This window comes from Mya arenaria, chromosome 5 (genome assembly GCF_026914265.1).
Source record: "Mya arenaria isolate MELC-2E11 chromosome 5, ASM2691426v1".
NCBI classification, from domain to species: Eukaryota; Metazoa; Mollusca; class Bivalvia; order Myida; family Myidae; genus Mya; species Mya arenaria.
This window is the reverse complement of record NC_069126.1, coordinates 27,280,962-27,307,531: the sequence shown is the minus strand read 5'-3', so window position 1 is coordinate 27,307,531 and position 26,570 is coordinate 27,280,962. Positions and strand designations below refer to the sequence as shown.

Genomic DNA, 26,570 nt, shown 5'->3' with positions numbered 1-26,570 from the left:
CTCCGTTTAATAAAATAATACAATCATGCCAAGCGAGGTATAAGTTACAGCGTTATTCCTTCCCTCACGATAGATCTATCGTATTGAAATTAGGAAACGATGAAAGTGTTGCAAAAACTAATTTTGAGGGCGTACTGTCAGAATAAGAGTTGACAAGGCCATTAGAATTAAATTATTACGTAGATTAATCTTGAAAGGCGTGGTTATGCTAATTAGCTATGTAACTTAACTGAAATGGGTCTTTTGAATGTTGAATGTATGGGTGGTTTTCTTTAATAAAAACTTGTCGAGGGCCTTAAATTTTCATTTACTTTCTGACAGCGACTCGTGCGGGTAAGGTAAAAGGAAATTTATGTTAATAAAGGAAATTTGGATATACTTTTAAGAACATTAAGAAATTGTGTTACCTATAAATTCTGTTACTTTTGAGGAAATGTTTTTAGGGTTTAACCATATTTCAAATTATAATGTCTAGTTCAATAAATTGAAATTGAAACTGTTTACGTTTTAATACTTTGGAATTTCAAGAACAATTTTTTAAAAGGTCAAGAAATAAAATCGAACAAATAGAAGTAACATTTTTTTGATTTTTTTTATCATTTTTAATTCATTTCGATCTTTTTTTCATACACCATACACAAAAACTTAAACACATTTTGCTACTTTTAATAATAATCTTTGAATGCTATAATTTGATATAAATTTAATTTGTTTATTTCGTTGTATTTAAAGCTAAAATAAATTTGACTTTAAATTATTACGGGATGAAAATTAAAACTCGACACGAAACGCTTTTGTGACAGATTTATTGTTTGTATGACATGAGTTTCTACCAGACTTCGTTATCAGTCTCTGCAGCGCGTTGCAGCGACATTTACATTTACTTCATAAATATTCTTTTTTTTTTCGTGCTGGTCTTTATTGTGACATTAAACAATACAGCAAGATTCAATTGTGGAATAGAGTAAAAAATAGTAAGTACAATTCTTATGCTTTACAATGTAATTTTACACTCGTTATATTTTTAGAGTGACACTCTTATTGAAATATCAATACATACACATGTATAACAAACATAAATTGTGAGTGATAAGCATTTAACTACTTACTAAATAATGCATTTATGGAAGATATTAATTACTGATTTACTATCGTCTCATAAGAAAAGTAGAAATACCATGTTTTCTGCACCTTTCTTTCTAAGTAAACTAAACTTTGTATCCTACATAGGAAACATTGTTTTCGACATTTATTCATCCTTTGTGGAATTAAAATAATTGTATTAATTGTGGTTAATCTCAGTCGGGAATAAGAGTGCATCTTTAATGAAACAGTTACATGGCGTGTTGATCAACGACCGACCCATTCCGTTACGCTTTATTCATCGACGAAAAGTTTAAACGAAGCGGAATGGGTCAGTCATGGTATTCTGACGACTGGACAAGTCGTAAGTTTTAGAGGTCTTGGCAAGTCGTGGGTCTCAAAGGACTGGGCAAGTCGTGGGTTTCTGACGACTGGGCCAGTCATGGGTTTCTGACGACAGGACCAGTCGTGGGTTTCTGACGACTGGGCAAGTCATGGGTTTCTGACGACTGGGCAAGTCGTGGGTTTCTGACGACTGGGAAAGTCGTGGGTTTCTGAAGGCTGGGCAAGTCGTGGGTTTCTGACGACTGGGCAAATCGTGGGTTTCTGACGACTGAGCAAGTCGTGGGTTTCTGAGAACTGGGCAAGTCGTGGGTTACTGACGACTGGGCAAGTCATGGGTTTCTGACGACTGGGCAAGTCGTGGGTTTCTGGCGACTGGGCAAGTCATGGGTTTCTGACGACTGGGCAAGTCGTGGGTTTCTGACGACTGGGCAAGTCGTGGGTTTCTGAAGACTGGGCAAGTCGTGGGTTTCTGACGACTGGGCAAGTCGTGGGTTTCTGACGACTGGACAAGTCGTGGGTTTCTGACGACTGGGCAAGGCGTGGGTTTCTGAAGACTGGGCAAGTCGTGGGTTTCTGACGACTGGGTAAGTCGTGGGTTTCTGAAGACTGGGCAAGTCGTGGGTTTCTGACGACTGAGCAAGTCGTGGGTTTCTGAGAACTTGGCAAGTCGTGGGTTTCTGACGACTGGACAAATCGTGGGTTTCTGACGACTGGGCAAGTCATGGGTTTCTGACGACTGGGCAAGTCGTGGGTTTCTGACGACTGGACAAGTCGTGGGTTTCTGACGACTGGGTCTATGATGTATTTCTGACGACAGCCGTGGGTTTCTGACGACTTAATATTGAAGTCGTGGGTTTCCGACGAATGGACGAGTCTAATGGTCTGACGACTGGGCCCATATTAATGGTGCATACCCGATAAACGGACTAGAGCCTGATCCGCATCAGCTCCAACAACGTGCATGCATACTTCGTAGAGAACCCCGACTTACTCGGAGGGGACTGTCCGATATTACCACTTAAAGTGTAGGCTCCATCGCTACCAGCTGTTCGTAAAACTTTGATAATCCGGACGTGGCTACATATGTGTGTGGTTATGGGAGGGTATTTTTTTCTTCAAATCTTACCGTTTCAGTAACCAACCATCGTGCATTGTCAAGTATGACAGAAACTTAAGAACCTGTAGCTGTAGCTCATAGATAAACACAAGAATTATCATTCAAAATACGGGAATATTATACATGGTGACTTGAAAATGAAATGTAATCACTTTATATGATGATAGAACACAATGAGAGTATACTGTATTTCATTTATAAAACAAACACATAATTGATAAATCTTCTAGACGACTATTATCTCATGTTGTCATACACACATTGCGTCCATGATCACACTAAAGTCTCCAATTAATTTCCTAAACACATAGATTACAAAGAGAGCTTTACAAGAAATCGTCGAAATAATCCTCGATATATAAAATTTAAAAATACGAAAGTTGAAACACGCTCATATAATTGAGCTAACCGATTATTGAATATAAATTTAATGCTGCCAAAATGAAATAATTTGACTGAATAGTTATTCTGATATCTTTGAATTCAAGTTTCATGATTTCAGCAATATTTATTTAATACTTAAATTCCTTCGGGATGTTTTCGCAGATATTTTTTCTGACAGTCAATTCACCAATGCTAAAAATTCTAACTATTGCTTAACCTATGGTTGCCTCATCTATGAATTTATCTTACAATTGCTTTGATATGGTTGCCTAATCTATGCTCATATATAAATATTGTTTTCATATGGCTACCTCATTTATGCTCATATTTCTTTGCTATGGTTGTCTCATATATATGATCGTATCTTACTATTGCTGTGCCGTGACTGTCTCAAATAGGATCTTCGTATCTTACTATTGCTGTGCCGTGACTGTCTCAAATAGGATCTTCGTATCTTACTATTGCTGTGCCGTGACTGTCTCAAATAGGATCTTCGTATCTTACTATTGCTGTGCCGTGACTGTCTCAAATAGGATCTTCGTATCTTACTATTGCTGTGCCGTGACTGTCTCAAATAGGATCTTCGTATCTCTCTATTGCTGTGCCGTGACTGTCTCAAATAGGATCTTCGTATCTTACTATTGCTGTGCCGTGACTGTCTCAAATAGGATCTTCGTATCTTACTATTGCTGTGCCGTGACTGTCTCAAATAGGATCTTCGTATCTCTCTATTGCTGTGCCGTGACTGTCTCAAATAGGATCTTCGTATCTCACTATTGCTGTGCCGTGACTGTCTCAAATAGGATCTTCGTATCTTACTATTGCTGTGCCGTGACTGTCTCAAATAGGATCTTCGTATCTTACTATTGCTGTGCCGTGACTGTCTCAAATAGGATCTTCGTATCTTACTATTGCTGTGCCGTGACTGTCTCAAATAGGATCTTCGTATCTTACTATTGCTGTGCCGTGACTGTCTCAAATAGGATCTTCGTATCTCTCTATTGCTGTGCCGTGACTGTCTCAAATAGGATCTTCGTATCTTACTATTGCTGTGCCGTGACTGTCTCAAATAGGATCTTCGTATCTTACTATTGCTGCGCCATGTGATTGTCTCAAATAAGAACATTTGCTGTGCCGTGATTGCTCAAACAGAATCTTCATATCTCACTATTGCTGCGCTGTGATTGTCTCAAATGAGATCATTATCTCACTATTGCTGCACCGTGATTGTCTCAAATACGATAATTATCCCACTATTGCTGCGCCCTGATTGTCTGAAATAGGATCATTATTCAACTATTGCTGCGCCATGACTGTCTCAAATAGGATCATTATCTCTCTATTGCTGCACCGTGATTGGCTTAAATAGGATCATTATCTCTCTATTGCTGCGCCATGATTGTCTCAAATAGGATCATTATCTCTCTATTGCTGCGCCATGATTGTCTCAAATAGGATCATTATCTCTCTATTGCTGCACCGTGATTGGCTTAAATAGGATCATTATCTCACTACTGCTGCACCGTGATTGGCTTAAATAGGATCATTATTTAACTATTGCTGCACCGTGATTGGCTTAAATAGGATCATTATCTCTCTATTGCTGCGCCATGATTGTCTCAAATAGGATCATTATCTCTCTATTGCTGCACCGTGATTGGCTTAAATAGGATCATTATCTCTCTATTGCTGCACCGTGATTGGCTTAAATAGGATCATTATCTCACTATTGCTGCACCGTGATTGGCTTAAATAGGATCATTATCTCACTACTGCTGCGCCGTGATTGTCTGAAATAGGATCATTATTTAACTATTGCTGCGCCGTGATTGTCTCAAATAGGATCATTATTTAACTATTGCTGCGCCGTGATTGTCTGAAATAGGATCATTATTTAACTATTGCTGCGCCGTGATTGTCTGAAATAGGATCATTATTTCACTATTGCTGCGCTGTGATTGTCTCAAATAGGATCATTATTTCACCATTGCTGCGCCGTGATAAATGAGATCATTATTTCACTATTGCCTCGCTGTGATTGTCTCAAATAGGATCATTATTTCACCATTGCTGCGCTGTGATAAATGAGATCATTATTTCACTATTGCTACGCTGTGATTGTCTCTAATAGGATCATTATTTCACTATTGCTGCGCCGTGATTGTCTCTAATAGGATCATTTTTTCACTATTGCTGCGCTGTGATTGTCTCAAATAGGATCATTATTTCACCATTGCTGCGCCGTGATAAATGAGATCATTATTTCACTATTGCTGCGCTGTGATTGTCTCAAATAGGATCATTATTTCACCATTGCTGCGCCGTGATAAATGAGATCATTATTTCACTATTGCTCGCTGTGATTGTCTCAAATAGGATCATTATTTCACTATTGCTCGCTGTGATTGTCTCAAATAGGATTATTATCTCACTATTGCTGCGCCGTGATTGTCTCAAAAAGGATCATTATCTCACTTTTGCTGCGCCGTGATAAATGAGATCATTATTTCACTATTGCTGCGCCGTGATTGTCTCTAATAGGATTATTACCTCACTATTGCTGCGCCGTGATTGTCTCAAAAAGGATCATTATCTCACTTTTGCTGCGCCGTGATAAATGAGATCATTATTTCACTATTGCTGCGCCGTGATTGTCTCAAATAGGATCATTATTTCACCATTGCTGTGCCGGGATAAATGAGATCATTATTTCACTATTGCTGCGCCGTGATTGTCTCTAATAGGATCATTACCTCACTATTGCTGCGCCGTGATTGTCTCAAAAAGGATCATTATCTCACTTTTGCTGCGCCGTGATTGTCTCAAATAGGATCATTATCTCACTTTTGCTGCGCCGTGATTGTCTCAAAAAGGATCATTATCTCACTTTTGCTGCGCTATGATTGTCTCAAATAGGATCATTATCTCACTTTTGCTGCGCCGTGATTGTCTCAAAAAGGATCATTATCTCACTATTGCTGCGCCGTGATTGTCTCTAATAGGATCATTATCTCACTTTTGCTGCGCCGTGATTGTCTCAAAAAGGATCATTATCTCACTTTTGCTGCGCCGTGATAAATGAGATCATTATTTCACTATTGCTGCGCCGTGATTGTCTCAAATAGGATCATTATTTTACCATTGCTGTGCCGTGATAAATGAGATCATTATTTCACTATTGCTGCGCCGTGATTGTCTCTAATAGGATCATTACCTCACTATTGCTGTGCCGTGATAAATGAGATCATTATCTCACTATTGCTGCGCCGTGATTGTCTCTAATAGGATCATTACCTCACTATTGCTGCGCCGTGATTGTCTCAAAAAGGATCATTATCTCACTTTTGCTGCGCCGTGATTGTCTCAAATAGGATCTTATCTCACTATTGCTGGGCCGTGATTGTCACAAATAGGATCATTATCTCACTATTGCTGCGCTATGATTGTCTCAAATAGAATCAATATCTAACACTATTGCTGCGCTATGATTGTCTCAAATAGAATCAATATCTAACACTATTGCTGCGCTATGATTGTCTCAAATAGAATCAATATCTAACACTATTGCTGCGCTATGATTGTCTCTAATAAGGATCATATCTCACTACGGCTTCGCTTTGGTTGACTTTCTTCTAAGCAACACGGATATGGGTACTAATCAACTGCAAACACAGATGACATAAAAATTAAAACACAATGTATCAATGCATATTTGGCTTATTACATTGGGAACGGTCAGTGAAAACAGATCGAATTCTCAGATTAAAAATTATATTATTTGTTGTTTCAGATTTCCGTTGTCATCTATAAAGAAACAATGCGGGTCACTTTTGTTATTCTCTGCTGCATGTTGGTCACGAGGGGTATGTCTATAATTGTATTGTAAATATCAAGGTAAATTCAACCATATGTTGTCAAATAGTATCTGTATTGTTCTAAATTATTGTACTGTTCACTGAATACACAGCTACCAAATGAATTTGCACTGTACTGTATAGAACTTTCATGGAGTAAGATGTAAAAAATGTGTGTTTTGCAGTGTTCGAAGAGTACACAATTACCAACCGAACTTGCACTATCAAGTATGCATTATTCAATTGTAACCGATTGAAATGTGAATTGTGCGTTTTGCTGAATACACTGTACAACTGTATCACAGGCCAACTTCGCATTTGTACGGAATACCGTGAGGGCCATCGCCCGTGAATGTTTTGATTTGAAACGCGAGTAGTTTCGTGATTTCGCGTTTTCACCATCGTACTATCGAGTATCGCGTTTCATATCAACACATTCACAAGCGGTAGCCTTAACGGCATTCCGTACATTTGCAGTGACAGTGTGTACAGACTGTGTTGCAAAATTACGTTTTACTGTGACCATTGGGTTAAAACATATAGAGATGATCAATTGTTTTGCAGTGCAAAGTGTGTACAGATGTCATTGACTGTATTGCAAAATTGCGTTTTACTGTGGCCATTGGGTTAAAATATACAAGAATAATAAATCGTTTTGCAGTGTACAGTATGTACAATTGTAAGCGACTGGAAGACTGTCAAAATGGAGGAACTTGTAACGATGATGGTACCTGTACATGCGTGAATGGAACCCACTATAGATGCGAAGTTGATAACAGTAAGTAGTGTATAATTTCTTTTTATGCATGCGTGTTTGTACGTCTCTTGTCTTTTGATCAATTACTTAGCGCCAAATTAAACCACATTCTTTGTGATCCAGCAGTTTTGAATCTAAGGTTCTATTTTAATCCTGAATGGATGAATGCTTTAGAAAGTAATGTATTTTATTATTATATTCATCATTTTAATAACCATTACGTGTAAGTAATGACAAAAACTTTTTAACATTGCCCATAGCCGACGGTTGGTATTCATATACAACTTGAGTCAGTCTTACGGTCATACATCATTGACGTCACACAATCCGATTAGCTACATCGTTCTTAGATCCAAATTAGAACACCCCTTTCATTCATGTACCTTCCTAGAAGACAGGATTCATCTACATCGAGTATATTCAATTTTTATTGGCAGGAATACGGATTAATATTTGAACTGACCTCACTAAAAGCTGGTGGACAAAACTAATTTTACAATCTTTTCAGCTCATATTTCTTTTATAATTAACCTACTACTTAATTATTTTTAGCTTGAACTTTTAAAGTATATCATATGTTTCGCTTACACCCTGTTTGTTTTCACATTAAATTGTATCTCAACAAAATGCTTTTTTTCCAGCTGTTCCATGTGCGGCGGAAACCATTGACTGTGGAGCTAACGGTCAGTGTTTTACAGACGTGACAGATGTATGTGCCTGTGATTATGGGTACTATGGAACCAATTGTGAATCCTCACTCGGTACGTATTTTTAAAGATAAGGTTTAATTTAAGTGTGCGAATTGTTCAGGTTATGTTCTTTAATAATACAATGGAAACTATAGAGACAATCCAAGAAGTATAAAACCCCAACCATAAAACTTGTATAATGGCACAAACTTAGAGCTGAAACGACACTTAACGAGAAACACACACGTACAACTATCACAAACAGACCGCAAACGTATCAATACACCATCATTATGTCCCTCGTGAATGCGCAACAGTGGCGTGTTGCTAGGAGCGCAATTCAGGGCCTTGATGTGTTTTGATTTTAGCACTCCAAGTAGATGATTACCAGAAAAAGGAGTCGTCTAGTATTCAGTGTGTGTATACCACGTGATAAATTACGCCACAAATGCTACGTTGGAAGGCAATATTTTGCTTCAAATGAAGACTTAAACAAATGTTACTTTACCATTCATTCACCAATTTAAATGAAATTAAGCGCAGTATACGCCGCTTACAAAGCCCCGCCTTTGGTTTTTACTAGAATTTGATTGAGGGTTAAGTTTCTTAAAACACTTCGACAAACCTTTTCTCAAAACCACCGCCTGATGGAGCACTGTCAAAACAATTGGAAACAGGTTTTCAAATATTTGAGGAAACAAATAACCTAATCAAACTCTATTAATAAAACGAAGGCGAGGCTCTTTGAGCAGCATGGACTGCACTTTGTTTCATTTAAAAAGATGAAGAAAAAGAAATGTTATCTTTGTTTTAAGTCATTATTCGAAGCAAAATGATGCCTTCCAACGAAGCATTTATGACGTAATTTATCACGCGGTATACACACACCGGTAATAAAGATGAGAAACTTTGTGGTTTTATATTTAATACTCATTATCACTGTGTGAGAACGGACACCGGATATAGCTCAAAAAGTGATAAGTCGATAACCGTTTTATTTTGAACCATGGAAAGTTTTCTATCATTTTTTTGTATTTTATGGTTATATATTTATCAAAATCGAAGAGTTTCAAATAACTTGACCCTGTGCAATATACGACTATGATGGAAATGTGTCTCCTCTTTTGTATAATAGCCCAATACTCGCCGAAAGTTGCATGATCGCTCACAAATGTTCATATATGTGGTACGATTTCAAACATAAATCAACAAATTGAAAATAAGAATAAAAACTGAATCGAGCGATTTCATTGTAATTACATTATCTAGTAATGTGCAAGATATCAATACGATATGTTTTGCTGTTACGGAGATATTCATACCTTTTGATGCCCTTGCGGTGTACTGGGGATAGATGAAGCAAATAAATAACTGCACAGGGGCTAGCTATTAAGTGGACTGAGGATAGTAACGATGTAATAAGAATAACGAGACTGTGATAATGATTACGGCCATTTACCTATACGCGAGCACGAGGGAAGTTGTTCGATGTTGTCCATATCGAGGGATGAGAGCAATAAAAGGTTGCTGTTTTTTCGTATCTGTATGCACTTGAAACTGTTTCATTCATACAGATTAGTTAACCATGATGTGTTTTTCACAAGCATCAACGTTCGATTTGCAAATATTTAAATATTTTAAATACGCCGGTAATCTGATTTATTGAGGAACACAAAACATATGACCGTAGAATTTATTTGGCGTTTGTTATTCATATATATAGTATTGCTTGGTAAATCAAGTAGGTACGTTTTTGCACACTGAAAGTCATCAGTAAGGAATGAGATATTTGGAACATGTGAAGCTTTTCTAAGCTTGGGTCGATGTTGCTATTACTGAGAACAGAATAATGGTCTCTACTCGTTCACTTCAGTGAGAAAGTATGTATTGTGACCAACCCTGATATTTAAGCAGCTTGCATATTTAGGTTCATTTAGGAGAGCATGGATCAAACTCATTGTTAACTAAAGTTTGCTCAATAATTTCTCATCAAATTGTACTCTCACTTTTTGCAGATTATTTGAAAGTTCGAAACATGTATATTGTATATTAACAGTGTAACTATCAAATTTTGTCCCATTTTACATGTTATCACCAGGACACATTTCTCAACTTTGAAACTAACCTCAGTACATAATACGGCTATCCCCAGTACAGTACTGTGAACATCTCTAAGGGCGTATCTTTAACAGTTTAAAAGTTACATTGCCAGTTCTTACAATAAAAATAGTTGAGCTTATGATTGTGAAATCCTTCGGTTCAGATTTTTTTATTTATTCGATATATTTCCTAAAATAACAATACATGTCAAAAATCTGTAAGTGTTGGGGTGATCATCTCAGATTTGAAGAAACATTTTTCGAGGTCTGCTAAATCGTAAGCACTTTAAAGTATACCATAGGCCAAATTTAGCATTCAGCTATTAGTTAAAACACTTGTTTAATTTGTGGATACGGTAGATAAGCGTTAACACAGCAAGATCTTACCTCTGGTAAAGAAAAACAAGTGCATAATTGTCTGTTTACTTATCACTTTTTGAGCTATATCCGGTGTCCGTTCCCACACAATGATTATAAAGGACAAGGATTGGGTACTTGTGATATTTCACTATAACAATTTACCCCTCATTGACAAAAATAGATCAGGCGCACAGAGCCTCGATGTAGTCATTCTGTTGCTCAACGCTTTAGTGCAATGGTATGACTTTAAGGGGAGGTATTGAATTAAACCAGGTACAAGTTGTTATGGTTATGTTTGTATTCGCTCTTTATCCATCATATTAAGGAACCTGTTGTTGTGGCATTTAAATTTCCAATTCTTTTCATTGAGGACAAGGAGTGGGAACTTATGATATTCCACTGTTTTGTTTTATGATTTCGGGGTGGTTGGTATGCAGGGGTGGTATTCAATATGCAACTTAAGTCAATCTTATGGACATACATCATTGACCCCATTTACTGTATAGGTCCGTTATTTATATCGAGCAATCCGATTAGCTACATCGTTCTGAGAGCCAATTAAGACCAGTACTGATTACCACCTCTGTGATCTAAGAGTATCAGAAAGTCCTTGGACTACGCTTATAGCATCAAATCACTGCGGTGAATGCTGGTTAAACAGCTCTTTTGGGCTTAAAATAATAAAACCAGCTCTATGGAGAGACAAACGTTCAATCATTTAATTTTATTTCATTTCAGTGTTCGATTGTATATTTCAGTGTACTTGGCCGACCAAATGTGTATTGCTTACACATTTGTATATTGCCAATTCAAATTAATTGATGTATAAACAAACTGTTTTAATCTTCAACCTTTTGAATTGGACGTTTTAGTTGAAATCGACTGCACTGCGGATTCGGCGACCTATATCCTGATGTTTCCGGACAGTTTCACCGGGACAGTTGAGATTGTCCCGGCAAACCCTGCAACCACTGTAACAGAAACATGCGTGAAATCACCGACCACTGCTGACGGATATAAGACTTACAATGCGTCCTTTGATCTTTCGACCGAAGGGACCACAGATTGCCCGACAAGCCTCTTATCACCCGCTGATCAAGGCGGTGAGGTAAAAAAGTTATTGTCTCAATAATTGACAATTTCATTACTAATATTAGCTCGTACATGATTGATATATCCTGGGAGAAGTTCAACCGGAGTGTTTGACTTTGATTTTGATTGTCTTAGCATTGATAATGATGAGCTGTTTTTGCTTGAGTCAAAATAATATTCTGCTCTGTTCAATTATTCAAAAGACACTTACATGTATTGCTTTTTTGTACGATTAATATCATCTGTATGATTGATTACTAAGATGTATCATGAATGTAGTTTTTCCCACCCAAAATAATGCTGGAAATATTTTTTCTCTCACCCCAGATAAGTTGATCCAAACATATCTATACGCGAATAATCTTTACTACGCACAAAAGAGTCACCGCTAAAATACATTTAAACTTTATTTTGTTTAACTGAAATGGGAGAAAAGCACCAACAATGGCCGATCGTGTAAGATATGTTCATCCCAACCCTCTCGCAGGGTGTTCTACACTCGGGTTGGGATGAACCTACTTTCTAGCATCTTTTAAACACGAGCGGCCATGGAAAGTACTGCCAATCCTCGTTTCCGCAAAATAGATATGCTAGGGCTGGGATGAACCTTACACTCTATGCACTGGCACCGGATTTTCAAACTCAAACATTTTTTTTTAAATAAAAAAAAAATCTTATAATTGCTTACTAAAAATTATAATACCGAATATGTAAAAAAATATTGAAAAATATTTTTTTTCAAATATGCTCTTGGTACTGTATAATAGTATTAGTATTATTATATCCGGTGCCAGTGACTCTATGCCATGAAAGATAATTGTAATTAAGTCTATAGTAACGGGAAAACAGAAACTGTGTATCATACTAAATTTGTCTAAAATATTAAGCCATTCCATGATTAAATGTTGTTTTTTCATTTAATGTTAGTGTGTTACACATAGGTACCTCCTACAAGCGTGTCACAATTGTCAGATTGCTGTTTTACATTTTGATAGAATATGGATTACTCGGCTTTGCTGATCGTTCGCTATTGGCCAAACTTGAGTACAAGTCTGGACGAGTTATACAACCTTACATGTAGCCACGTCGGCGGAGTTGTTGAGATATACCAGGACATCAGTAACGTCTCCCTCACAGTGACGTAAGGGTTTACTTATTGCAATTTGATTTCTGGTTTCATTTTTAGCTTACTTAATTCAACGTACGAGTATGTCTTTAAGCCCAAAATGTGCCAACAATAGTGATTGATATTATGTTGTAATAACTTGTTTCACAATCGTTGTAAAATAAATAAGTTTAAACTAAACTACCCCCAAAACGGATACTTTGGACCGACCCGTTTCGCTGAACTCCATTCGTCGATGAATGGAACGGAACCATTACAACGTTATTTCTAGCTTATTTACTACAATATACGATAATTTCTTTAGCCCCAAAACATTTTTCATAATCGTTTTAAAATAAAGAAGTTCAAACTTAACTAACCTTAAAAAACGGAAACCTTGGACTGACCCGTTTCGCTGAGCGTAACAAATCGAGTCCAACGTGTGTACACGTCGCGATTGTACCCAAAGGTATTGTCCTTCCCGATAATAACATTTTTTCTCCCCCTGAATACTCTTCAACAGAGAGATTAAAAAGAAAAGTTATAATTCAAATTATTTGGGTGAAGCCTATGTTCTTTGTGTACTTCTTTGTTTAAATACAAATAATTATACAAGAAACATTAACTTCACCCAAACAAGCTAAAATTGAAGAAAATTTGAATTCCAACATTTCTCCTTCCGGGGACTAAATCTCCTAGTTGAAGTGTATTCAGGGGTAGATGAATGAGTTATCGGAACGGAAATAGCGATGTCAGCACATACAGTGTAAACGAACAATAACTTGCAGACAGGATATAAGTCATGTTCCGATGATCGATTATAATCGAAAATCGATTGTTTGGGCCTGAAATCGGCGATAATCGATTGCATTTGGTTATAATCGATCATCGAAAAAATAATAAAAAAATAATAACGAACAAAAATATGTGTTCAGATGTTATCTTTAACAAAATGGCTTATGAAAGCCACAATAAGCAACTATTTTTTATACAACTACACTTAATATCTTCAATCATAGACCGTATATGCACATAATGATTGGAAGTCTAATACTATGCATGAATAAAACTACAATTCAGGTTCCATCTAGTATTTAAAAACAAAACAAAAACAAAAACGATTGTACTATCGATAATCGGTTACTTGAGTGGAACCGATTATCGATAGTGAAATTGGAACCGATTCCAAACACTACTTGATATATAACTTTTCCGCTCTGGCCCTCAGTCATCTAATCTAAATCGTTAGCGGACTAGATTCAAGACCAATGTAAAATTAGAACAATATTCGAAACAAACAAACAATGTAAAAAGAAGCTTATACATATGGGATTGCTATTTAATGCATTTGTGCATTGGGTCTTATTACCAGAGTTATTCGGCAAAAGAACGCGCATTGTGGCGTAATATTACACTCGGAACTTCTCGGCCATTTTCCATAAAAAACAATCGAGTATGCCGGTACACATCAATAGAAGTAGATCGTAAAATTTATAAGAAAAAATAATAATAACTAATTGTAGTTTTTTTACGAGCAATTTGTACTACTATTTTAAAATTGGTTCCCATTGAGGTGTTGTATTGCCTTAAATAATGATTATTCCTAAGAGTTAAGTCCTTAGGTTAAACTGCTTACTTGAAATTACTACACGATCTACTTGCAGCGAAGTTAAATGTTAAGAATTCTGACAATTGTAAACCGCCCATATACACATCCGAGGTTTCTTTCGATGGAAAATGGCCGAGGTTTTCCGACTGCGTTTTTTTTTTGTTGCACAAAAAGCAGTCATGCTACAAATACACAGCAAGCCACACTTAACGCTGTGTTAAATAGAAGATAGCAATGGGAACACCTCGGCCATTATTATTTTATTATTATTATTATTATTATTATTATTATTATTATTATTATTATTATTATTATTATTATTATATTTATTAATTTTTCGAACTACTTCTTCTGTTGTATCGGCATACATCCGAGGTCGTTTTCGATGGAAAATGGCCAAGGTGTTCCGATTGAGAGACAGATCGTGTTGACGCACAAAAAAAAACATCAAAGCATGTTAAGGTCGCAATATTGATAATTGTAACACCGTCCACTTCGAAAAGGAATATCTGGGTCCCGCCTTGGAACAACCAGTGAAAGTATATATAATTTGTTTATATATGGCATATTAAAGCTGTACTCTCACCATTTTGACAACTTTTTTTATTTCTTGTCTTGGAATGAACCAATTTTTGCGTAAATATCTGCAAACCAGTGATAAAAGACTGCTAATACAAGATCAGATCGCAGTTTTTCATATTTCCGTTTGAAAGATAATAGTTTATGGCTAAAAGTGTTACTAAAGATTTAAGAAAAATGCATAAAACATCATTTTTTGAACTTAAATATAAAAATCTATTTTTTTTTTGTCAGCAGTCTAATGTGACTGGTTTCCAAGCATTTTCGCATACATTGGCTCGTTCAAAGACAAAAAAATATCAAAACGTCAATCTGTGAGAGTGCAGCTTTAAACAAATTGTCGAGTAATCAGCCCGGCATTGTTTACAAATATTTTTCAGAGATTTGGATCAGGTTACTAAAGACAAGTCTTTTAGTCCGATTGAAATGGCTCTGACGAAGGACAGCGGTACTATGTTTGACTCCGAGACTTCACTGATAGTCGGTGATAAATTTGACGTCAATGTTTTCCTCAACGTCGACACAGGAAGTGAGTTTGGCGTCGACAAGTGTTTCTAAACACCTAGAACTTATTTATCTGTCTTGTCTTTGTTTTCTTAAAACGATTAGTTACATTGTCAGTGTATTTTCTTTCATGGACAGCAAGATGATGCAAATTGCTACCTTTAATTGTGCTCATTTTTATGTTATGTAAGTCATCTAACGCTCACCTTGTCATAACATGCACTCTGTTTCTAGGTTTTGCGTCAGTTCGGTTCGAGTCATGCGTAGCCAACAATACCCTCGAGGGTGGTGAAAGTAAAATCTACAACGTTTTTGAGAATGGGTAAGACATTAGACCTTTCCACACGTTTTTTGCAATAGTTTCACAGCCGTGTTTCATCTCAAGCATCTAAATCCGTTCAAGTTCCTATACGGAATGTTTTAAAGCTTTCATCAATTAAAATGATGAGTACTCAACTTCCAATATCCTACGCAGTGATCACCCTTGACAAGCAGATCCTTTCTGCAATCATGAGTGAATTATCTTTTTTTTATGAGAATGTTGTATTTGTTTTTTTCACTCTTGCTTTGGATATATTTACAACATTTCAATTATCCCGGGCGATTGGTGGTTAAAATGCGAAGACAATATCCATATTTTGCTCACTGACTTCAATTAATGTTTTCCCTCAACACAGTTGCCCTACAGCTAGAGGTAAAGCCACGACTTCCGAACAAGTAGACACCAGTTTCGAAAACAAGATTGGAAAAAAGATTACCATTACCGCCTTCAAATTCAGAGACTCACAGAAGATCGGGTTAGTTTGCAAGGCAAAAGCCTGCAAAACAGCAGAAGATTGCAACGCGGTAAGTTAACTTCCATGCCGTTTTTTTAGAACCATTAATTATGACTTCCATTCGGAGCTACTCGGCAATTTTTTTTATCGTAAACAACCTCGGATGTATATGGACGGTTTACACACTCAGCATTCCGCATGTTTAAGTCCGCTGCAAGTAGAGCGAGTGGTAATCTAATTTAGCAGTTAAACTGAATGACTTTACTTTTGCGAATTTTAATTATGTTTTCAATAAAACACTTTACTGGCAATCAATTCAAACCTCATTCAATAAATTCAAACTAAAACACTACATTTAATTTATGATATAATTAAAATAATTTATGAACTACTTCAAATGATGTACCGGCATACTTCCGAGGTTGTTTTCGATAAAAATGGCCGAGGAGTTCCGAATGGTATGACTTCGTTATAACTTCCTTTAACCACAATAGAGAAAACAAGCCCAGTTACCAAATAGAAACTCAACGCGTGACAAACAACATCGCAATTAAACAATGCAACATAGCAAATTCCCTAGAGTGTCTTTGTCAATGGTTCCTTACTAAAAAAGTGACTCACCCATTGTTTTGTAATAGTATTATGACAAGAATATAACGTTACACTATAATGCTCTTTAACTTCTTATAGGTATCAAATCTAAATAGTTATGTTAAAGATTATGATGGTACACGTTATCACCAATATCTATTTATGTTATATCTGATTTGAGCCTATATACTCCATTGAATTTAATATGCACCTCAATGTTTTCTTGTTGTACATGAATTCGAGAGAATAAAAGTATTGACTTGAAAAAAATAAGTGTTGGGCCGTTCCACGAAGTGAGAGCCCCATAAACATTACCATTCCCATCGGCTGTACCTGTTGTCACCTACGCCGTCATCTACGCTATCAAAAATATAGTCATCGTTGTCGTAGTTACCATTCGTCTGATTGAACGTCAATAGCTGGGCGTAACGAAGACCTCTGGTACACGTCGACCACTGTTCCTCAATATCTTCCAGTTTTATAGTAACACATGATTGTGTTATTGTTAATATTTTTAAAGAACTCAAACGTACTTCATGTCTATGACTTTTTATCATTGCCCAATGATTGTTGACCCGGTTGTTCTAAACTCTCGTTGAATAACTGTGACCAGACCGTTTAGTATATGACCAGACAGTGTTTTGCCGTTTTGACAAGTAACGTACTTGGAACACCTTTGTTCTAATAACCGGCATGGCATGTTTCAAATCTAGCAATTTGATTGGTCAATGATTTATGTTATCTTGGTCCTGATTGGATTTGTATATTCTGCTGAGTTTTTTTCCAAGAAGTTTTGCAGAAATGGCATGATTTCTTGAGTTATGCATTTGAAATAGTTAATCTAAGTTTTGGGAAGTTTTTAAGCTCTATTGATTTAGTAACGATATAAAGAGTGTGAAAGTCAGACTGGAGTTTTCAGTCCCACATATTGAAAACAACTTTAATCCAGTATCGACCTTGTTGAACTTGTACCCATATCACAGCAGAAGCTATCTATTATATAGCGAACGCTTACACTGACGTGTTTTCGTTAAAGCATCAATGCCAACGTTAACTGACGTCATTAGCGTGCTGGATAACGCTTATGGCGTTAGTTAACGTTGGCATCGATAATTTAATGATTAAACGTTATTGTTTGTAAAGCTCAGCGGATTGAATAACATTTCACATTTTTTAAGACTGAAAAATTGTCCCCTTATCGAGCTTTAGAGGTTTTCACGTTAAATGGGGATAATATATCGAAAAGTCGCAAAGTGATATAAAATGTTCAAATTGGATTAATAACAATACCATACGATCAAAATGCGAAAAAGAAGAACCGAATAAACTTAATTTACGTTTAATATTGCTAAGACACGTAAAATTTGACTTCGAAACAGCTGTGTGAAGTTAGCTAAACATATGACATTGGACATTCAAAATCGAATGTTGTGCTGGCACAACATTGGGCATTGGACATTCAAAATCGAATGTTGTGCTGTCACGACATTGGACATTGGACATTTAAAATCGAATGCTGTGCTCGCACGAAATTGGACATTGGATATTCAAAAATGAAAGTCGTGCAGGCACGACATTGGACTTTGGACATTCAAAAATAAATGTCGTGTCAGCACGACATTGGAAATTGGGATTTCAAAAATGTCCAATGTCGTGCCAGCACAACATTTAATTTTCAATGTCCAATGTCCAATGTCGTGCCAGCACAACATTCGATTTTGAATGTCAAATGTCCAATGTCGTGCCAGCACAGCATTCGATTTTGAATGTCCAATGTCCAATATCATGCTGGCACGACATTCGATTTTGAATGTCCAATGTCCAATGTCGTGCCAGCACAACATTTGATTTCGAATGTCCAATGTCGTGCCAGCACAACATTCGATTTTGAATGTCCAATGTCCAGTGTCGTGCTAACACGACATTCATTTTCGAAATCCCAATGTCCTATGTCCAATGTCGTGGCAGCACGACTTTCACTTTTGAATGTCCAATGTCCAATGTCGTGCCAGCACAACATTTGATTTTGAATGTCCAATGTTCAATGTCGTGCCAGCACAACATTTGATTTTGAATGTCCAATGTCCAATGTCGTGCCCGCACAACATTCGATTTTGAATGTCCAATGTCCAATGTCGTGCCAGCACAACATTCGATTTTGAATGTCCAATGTTCAATGTCGTGCCAGCACAACATTCGATTTTGAATGTCCAATGTTCAATGTCGTGCCAGCACAACATTCGATTTTGAATGTCCAATGTCGTGCCAGCACAACATTCGATTTTGAATGTCCAATGTCGATCCAGCACAACATTCGATTTTGAATGTCCAATGTCCAATGTCGTGCCAGCACAACATTCGATTTTGAATGTCCAATGTCCAATGTCGTGCCAGCACAACATTCGATTTTGAATGTCCAATGTTCAATGTCGTGCCAGCACAACATTCGATTTTGAATGTCCAATGTCGTGCCAGCACAACATTCGATTTTGAATGTCCAATGTCCAAAGTCGTGCCAGCACAACATTCGATTTTGAATGTCCAATGTTCAATGTCGTGCCAGCACAACATTCGATTTTGAATGTCCAATATCGTGCCAGCACAACATTCGATTTTGAATGTCCAATGTCGATCCAGCACAACATTCGATTTTGAATGTCCAATGTCGTGCCAGCACAACATTCGATTTTGAATGTCCAATGTCCAATGTCGTGCCAGCACAACATTCGATTTTGAATGTCCAATGTTCAATGTCGTGCCAGCACAACATTCGATTTTGAATGTCCAATGTCGTGCAGCACAACATTCGATTTTGAATGTCCAATGTCGTGCCAGCACAACATTCGATTTTGAATGTCCAATGTCGATCCAGCACAACATTCGATTTTCAATATCCAATGTCCAATGTCGTGCCAGCACGACTTTCACTTTTGAATGTCCAATGTCCAATGTCGTGCCAGCACAACATTCGATTTTGAATGTCCAATATCCAATATCGTGCTTCCACGACATTCATGTCGTGCCAGCACAACATTCGATTTTGAATGTCCAATGTCCAATGTCGTGCCAGCACAACATTCGATTTTGAATGTCCAATGTCGTGCTAGCACGAGATGCATTTTCGAAATCCCAATGTCCTATGTCCAGTGCCGTGCTGGCACGACATTCATTTTTGAATGTCCAATGTCCAATGTCGTGCTGGCACGACTTTCATTTTTGAATGTCCAATGTCCAATGTCGTGCCAGCACAACATTCGATTTTGAATGTCCAACGTCCAATGTCATGCCAGCACAATATTCGATTTTGAATGTACAATGTCCAATGTCTTGCCAGCACAACATTCGATTTTGAATGTCCAATGTCCAATGTCGTATGTTTATCTAGCTTCACACAGCTCTTCGAAACTCCTGAAGAAACGTTGTTACAGTTATAAGCCCAAACTTTAATTCGCCCAACCTCTCCAAAAAAATCAATATTTTTAAATACTGCAGCAACAAAATCAATATTTAAACAGCACTTACGATTACTTATCTGCTGCAGCCAACTAATTGTGCCGAAGTAAGAGCTGCTGCTGCTGCTGCTGCTGCTGCTGCTGCCGCCGCCACAAGTCCAACAGACCCACCAACAGAAGCACCAGCAGAGACACCAACAAGCTCACCAACAGCTGCTAACGACCCTACTACTAGCGAGACAACAGGTAAAGGTCAAATTACACCTCATTTATTTTAATTGACACATCACAGTGAATCAAAGCATGAATATACCATCTCAGACCATAGACTTCCTTCCATATTTATAAGTTATGAAGCTGAATGGTTTGTGATTTCAATAACTGGATGAACATGCTGGATCTACTTGATCTACTTTTGTGTTTACATTTCCATCGTATTGTTTGTCCTGGTACAATTACTTACATTTAATTACTTACCACCATCGGCTATGTATGAAGAAAACCGCTTGACAAACAATAGGCACTATTTTTAATTTCCAAAGCAGACCATATTAAAGAGATCCTTTTATTACTTTCAATGATCCCGATGAACCAGATCAAAAATGAATAAACTTTGAATGATGCACGTTCCGATTATAGCCGCAGTATGAAAATATGTAAGTGCAATGTAAACAAAACACGACCTTGTCTAATTTTAAAATATTTTATTTTTCCAGGTAGGCGTAAGAGGCGTGCTGCGGGGGATGATAACGAGGAACGCACTGTCTCTGCCGTCATCACCGTTCTCAATCCTGGCGAGACGCTGAAGGACGCCAGCACTGGTATACCTTGTCTGAAAGATATATATCTAGATTATGCGTAGAAGAATGTAAAATAGTTCTTAATTCAAAGCTGCTTTCTCACGGATCAAAAAATGAGATTGCAGTTTTTATGTTAAAAAAAATGCCGAAAAATTTGTCTCAAAGACAGGTCTAGTATTAGAAGCAGACCTGTTCCCGTGTAAGAAACGACCCCAATTTCTCGAAACTACTTAAGCTTAACAGGTTTAAGTTGCTTATTTCAATAAGGCAAAGAACATACTTAAATTGGATTTTGATTAATGAAAAATGGTTAATTGTGATTATCATAATGATTATTACTATCTAAAGCATACAAAATCTTAAAAAAGTAAATATTACGCAAATTATGTAAAGAAAAAAATAGTGAGCTAAGCTTAATCCTGTTATAAGGGACTTCAGAGCTTTCGAGAAATTGGGGACCTGGGGACCGTTTCAATAAAAACCTTAGTTGATTTTAGTCGTAAATTGAAATTATCTGAGTGTCATATTTTCATAACTTTGCTAAATGCTTGAGTGAATTGAACTTTAGCCAGTATTAAAAGTGAACACAAAGTTGATGAAATAAAAATGTAAATGCGTTGCCATTTGTGACGTTTTCATAGATTTAAGATTATTGAAGGTACGACTAAAATCATTAAATGAGACCCCCTCCCCTCTCGTCCCCTCGCACCCCCTCCCCTTGGGCCGTATTACAGATGCATCTTAAGCGAAAAGTGAAATCTTACATATTATCAGATTAGTTCAGAAATCATATGTTGCCCTTAATACATGAAATCTGAGTGGTGTTTTAATCGCAATAACATGTTGAGATAAGAATCATCCATGTATGATTATTCATTTGACCACAAGAATCCTAAATGTATTGTAAATGTCCATTTTAACAGATAAGGATACGTTTTTTCTGAAATATGACCCACATGATTTCTGGTTTTTTTTGCTTATGTAACTGACAAGAACGCAGTCATTTGGCGATACCGTGAACTGTTTAAGAAGAACAGACAACTTTATAGCTAAATTTTGTGTTCACATTATTTTGTAATTTTCATACCACATTAAATTTGAACATGTGAAAAAAATAGAATGAACAGAATGAGTACATACCTTAATTGTAATTGAATAGAAACTATTAATTCATTTAAGAATGATCAACATAGCTTAATTCTATTTGAAAGAACTGAACTAATCTTGTCAAATTAAACTTGATAAAAAGTTTACGGATAATCTTTGGATTTCTTAGACAAATCCATATGTTCATATGTAATAAGTATGAATAATGATAAATTTACTTCTAAAAGTAATGCACCAGTCAATTGTAACCACGGCCCCCAGGTCCGGGGAATAGCGGGACTTTGACTTCCGGTCCAGCCAACCCCGGGTAAAATCCCCGCCCTGCGGGGACGAACTGCTGGTTATATCCCCGCTAAATGGCGCGAGGACAAAACCACCGCATTCACCCGGCACTCCGGGGCCACCTGGAAGGTAAAATCACGGCCCATTTCCCCGGCAATCCCCGGTATACCCCCGGACCTGGGGGGGGGGGGGGGGGGTACAATTGACTGGTGCATAAGTTGAAAGAAATAAAGAGACATGTAAAAACATAAATTCCTTAAATTTCACAAGGCGTGTATTCCGATACAAAATGCAATAATGTTTGCGATGTGTAAGTCGGACATCGACCTCGTACATCGGCATTTTAGTATAGCCAAGGCGTATGCACGGGTTACTTGGAGCACCACGTGTCGCAGGAAACCTGTGCACAGGTCTTCTTATGCAGAAGCACCCTTTATTTGGTCGGTATCCTTTACAAATTTACTTGTCAGGGGCGGATCCAGCAATTGACATTAATAGGGGCGTAACTTAGGGAGGGAAACTTTTGACATACGACCCAACCTCCGAACCGAAAATGTGTATAGCATAAACTATTTGCATTGGGTTTGTGGTCACTCCCTCAAGAACATTTTAACAATTTGTGGTCGGAAATGGTGCTTTTTAGCGTATTTTATTACTTTTTATCTCCCATATTGATATAGAAAAATAAACTTGGACGATTCTAAAGGGGGTGCGCACCGGGTGCTCTAAATCCGCTAGTGCTTGTGAGAACGTAATGCAAAATGTTCTGACTGTGATAAACTTTTATTCTGTTTAGGCGAGGAGCAAGTCGAAACCACAGTGGGATCATGTTTGGCACACAGTTCGATCTTCTCCGTGATTGTCGTCCTCGGAGTGATCATCCTGATCCTATTCATAGCATGTTTGGTAATGGCGGTCGTCCTCATGCGCAGGCGCGAACGGAAGCTAGTGAACAACGAGCTTGTTCAGCCGGAGCGATTTCAAATTCCTCGTGCTCATGTGAATTCAGCTTATAATGACTTTTAAATCACTGTTTTTATTTGCATATGTAGATAGTTTCATAATTGTATGCACTTGAATTCTTTTTTGCTTAAGGTATTCAATGTACAAATAATTTATCGTGCCATTGATCATATATTCGGAACTCCTCGGCCAATTTCCATCGAGAAAAACCACGGATATATCTGGACGGTTTACAACGTCAAAATACTTTCAATTAACTACGCTGCAAGTAGATCGCGTAGTAATTTCAATTTAGCAGATAAACTTGCCTTCCCTCTTATTTATGCAAAACTCACTTCACTAGCAACCAAATTAGACTCAGTTATACAAAATACACGTAAACAAACTATAATTAATAGATACTATTATTTGAAAAAATACGAGCTACTTCCATAAATGTATCAGCAAACATCCGAGGTTGATTTCGATGGAAAATGGCCGAGGAGTTCCGAACGATTGATCATCATGTTAAATTGTGATGATAAGTGACCCCGTATAATTATGGCATCTTTTTATATTACCCTTTTCTTCTATAATTGAAATAAAACGTAAACTTGGACGATTTGAGGGTGTATCTCGCCTATGGACCCGCTTGTGTTATTGGTTTATTATTTACAAGTCTTTCTCAACTCACATCATCCAGATAATATGGCGTCATCAGGAATACAAAATTCACATTATTTGCAGACGTAGGTCACAGGAGTATTGTACCTTAAGTAAAGTTTTATATGGAAATTAATGTGTACAGTAGTTGTGTTTTGCCATATGCTTACAAAGGTTTATTTTCCTATTATGTAATCTTCAACATTTTCCTACGGAATGGGAACCCTTCACGCTCTAACTGCATGTAACACGTTGAGACAAACCAGTGAAAAACCTCCACATGATGGCGGCTCACTTAAGTAGATACGTACCAACGTGGCATGACATGTTTGAAAGTGTGAATGGAAAAAGTACTTGCCTTTTTGGAATGGTCATTGAACTCGACATTAGGAAATTTGCAAACGGGTTGTTCCACTATGCTTGCTTGCTATTGTATGTAAATTGTATGCTTCACACATTTGCTCTTTGTAATTGCACAATAAGTTTATGTTTATAAACCATTTCTATATATTGCATTGTTCTTCCATTACTTCGTATGTTGCATTTTTGTAGGTATAGTACATGATATTGGCATTTGGTGTCTAATAGATGCTCTTTATATACAACATTCGGAACTACTCGGTCATTTCCCATCAAAAACGACCTCGGTTGACGGTTTACATATCAGAAATCTTTATATTTAAATACGCTGCTAGTAGATCGCGTAGTAATTTCAGTTTAATAGTAAAACATTTAGCATTTACTTTTTTAAGCAAAAAATGAACTTCACTGGAAAATCATTTCAAATTTTGATACATATACGTTAAAAGACTACAATTAATTAATTCTATTATTTGAAATTTTACGAACTATTTGTACTCATATACCGGCAAACATCCGTGGATGTTTTCGATGGACAATGGCCGAGGTGTTCCGAATGGATATTCACTTGACAACGTGTTGCCCCACCATTTCAAATATTGTTGAAACCTGAAAGCAGTGTGTGTGTGTATACCACGTGATAAATTGCGTCATAAATGCTACGTCGGAAGGATACATTTTGCTTCGAATGAATACTTTAAACAAAGGTAACTTCACTATCTCTTCACCATTTTAAATGAATCTAGCGCAGTTAACGCCGCTTACGGAGCCCCTTTGTCGGTCATTTACCAGAGTTTGATTGAGAGCTTAGTTTCTTTAAACACTTCGACAAACATTTTAAAACGGTAATAAAACGAAGGCGGCACCCTTTAAGCGGCATTGACTGCCCTTTGTTTCATTTAAAATGGTAGCATATCTGACGTAATTTATCACGTAGTATAAACACACTGGAAAAATCACCTCACGAGATGGATTTCATCAACAATTTGCCCCCTGTTCCTACCCCGGTGGGGCACAATATTTCTCTATTAGTTTGTCGTATTTTAATACCTTGCTTAAAATTTCTGCATGTATAAAACACCAGTAGATTTTATTAAATTCTTCAAATATTTCATTGGCTTTTCTTTCTTTCTTCATCCTAATTCATCAGAGGTAGGATATTGAAAAATCTAACTAGAAGTATGAAAAGCTGGACTCTTGGGTAAACTACACCAATTCGGAATCGTTCATGAATTGTCATTACCTTATTTCTTTTTAACCAACATATGGCAGTTAATCAAAAATGATTTTATATTTCAGACCACTTGCTTAATTCTATATTGATAGCTTTTGAAGCTGAATGGTCTGTCGTTTCAAAAACAGGCTGAACAAGATAGATCTACTTGATCTACTTTTTTATTTAAAATTTTCACCGCATTGTTCGACACGTTTGTTTGTTTGTTTGAGATTATCAAGGTCTGCCCGCGCCCATTGGCTGCACTATGGCTTGACCCCGCCGTGACGCCATAACGGCTTAAATTGTTTTTAAATGCCATAAGTGATATGAGATAGAAGTGACAGCAATTCGCACTCAAATCCAGACATTGCAAGAACCAGTACTGAATACACCACTTTTCCAAGCACTACCCTTTAAATGCCGAGCGCCGGACTAGAGAGCTACATGTACCAACTTTTAACGTCGTTCGGTATGACGCGGCCCGGGATCGAACCCACGACCTCCAGCTCCGAATCACTAGAACTCAGTGTTATTTTGCGTGAAAATTGGTCATTTGTCTATGGAATATATAGGGAATTTATTTAATAGTGTGTGACCTGTTGTTGACAGGATAAAATCCAAGGTAGTCCTAATTGGGTTTCTCAGACCCTTTTTCAATGGCTACAGACAATCGCCACGGTTCGCCGACTCCCAACGAATCTATAAATAAAAAAAACTGCGAAACGTCTCAGATTGGCTGAATTTTCCCTGTTTGCAGTGAAAATCAGGACGATTGAATTAGGGTGTTGTTTGCATAGCATCATC

General features: G+C 37.2%; 1 protein-coding gene across 1 annotated transcript; it reads left to right on the top strand.

Moving 5' to 3' along the window:
* Window positions 1-314: 314 nt before the first annotated feature.
* Window positions 315-25,662, top strand: LOC128236176 (EGF-like domain-containing protein 1). Its single transcript, XM_052951068.1, has 12 exons — window positions 315-338; window positions 6,720-6,792; window positions 7,445-7,561; window positions 8,182-8,301; window positions 11,561-11,796; window positions 12,776-12,921; window positions 15,454-15,602; window positions 15,812-15,899; window positions 16,255-16,423; window positions 20,486-20,642; window positions 21,113-21,217; window positions 23,382-25,662. The coding sequence occupies exons 2-12, from the start codon at window positions 6,747-6,749 to the stop codon at window positions 23,609-23,611; spliced, it is 1,563 nt and encodes a 520-aa protein (XP_052807028.1). The 5' UTR covers window positions 315-338; window positions 6,720-6,746; the 3' UTR covers window positions 23,612-25,662.
* The last annotated feature ends 908 nt before the right edge of the window (window positions 25,663-26,570 follow it).

What these genes read in the sequence shown, in the direction of transcription:
- LOC128236176 (XM_052951068.1), top strand. Translation starts at nt 6,747, where the DNA reads ATGCGGGTCACTTTTGTTATTCTCTGCTGCATGTTGGTCACGAGGG. An exon ending in CAATTGTGAATCCTCACTCG is followed by an intron (nt 8,302 to 11,560) that starts GTACGTATTTTT and finishes TGGACGTTTTAG; the next exon opens with TTGAAATCGACTGCACTGCG. An exon ending in CCGCTGATCAAGGCGGTGAG is followed by an intron (nt 11,797 to 12,775) that starts GTAAAAAAGTTA and finishes ACATTTTGATAG; the next exon opens with AATATGGATTACTCGGCTTT.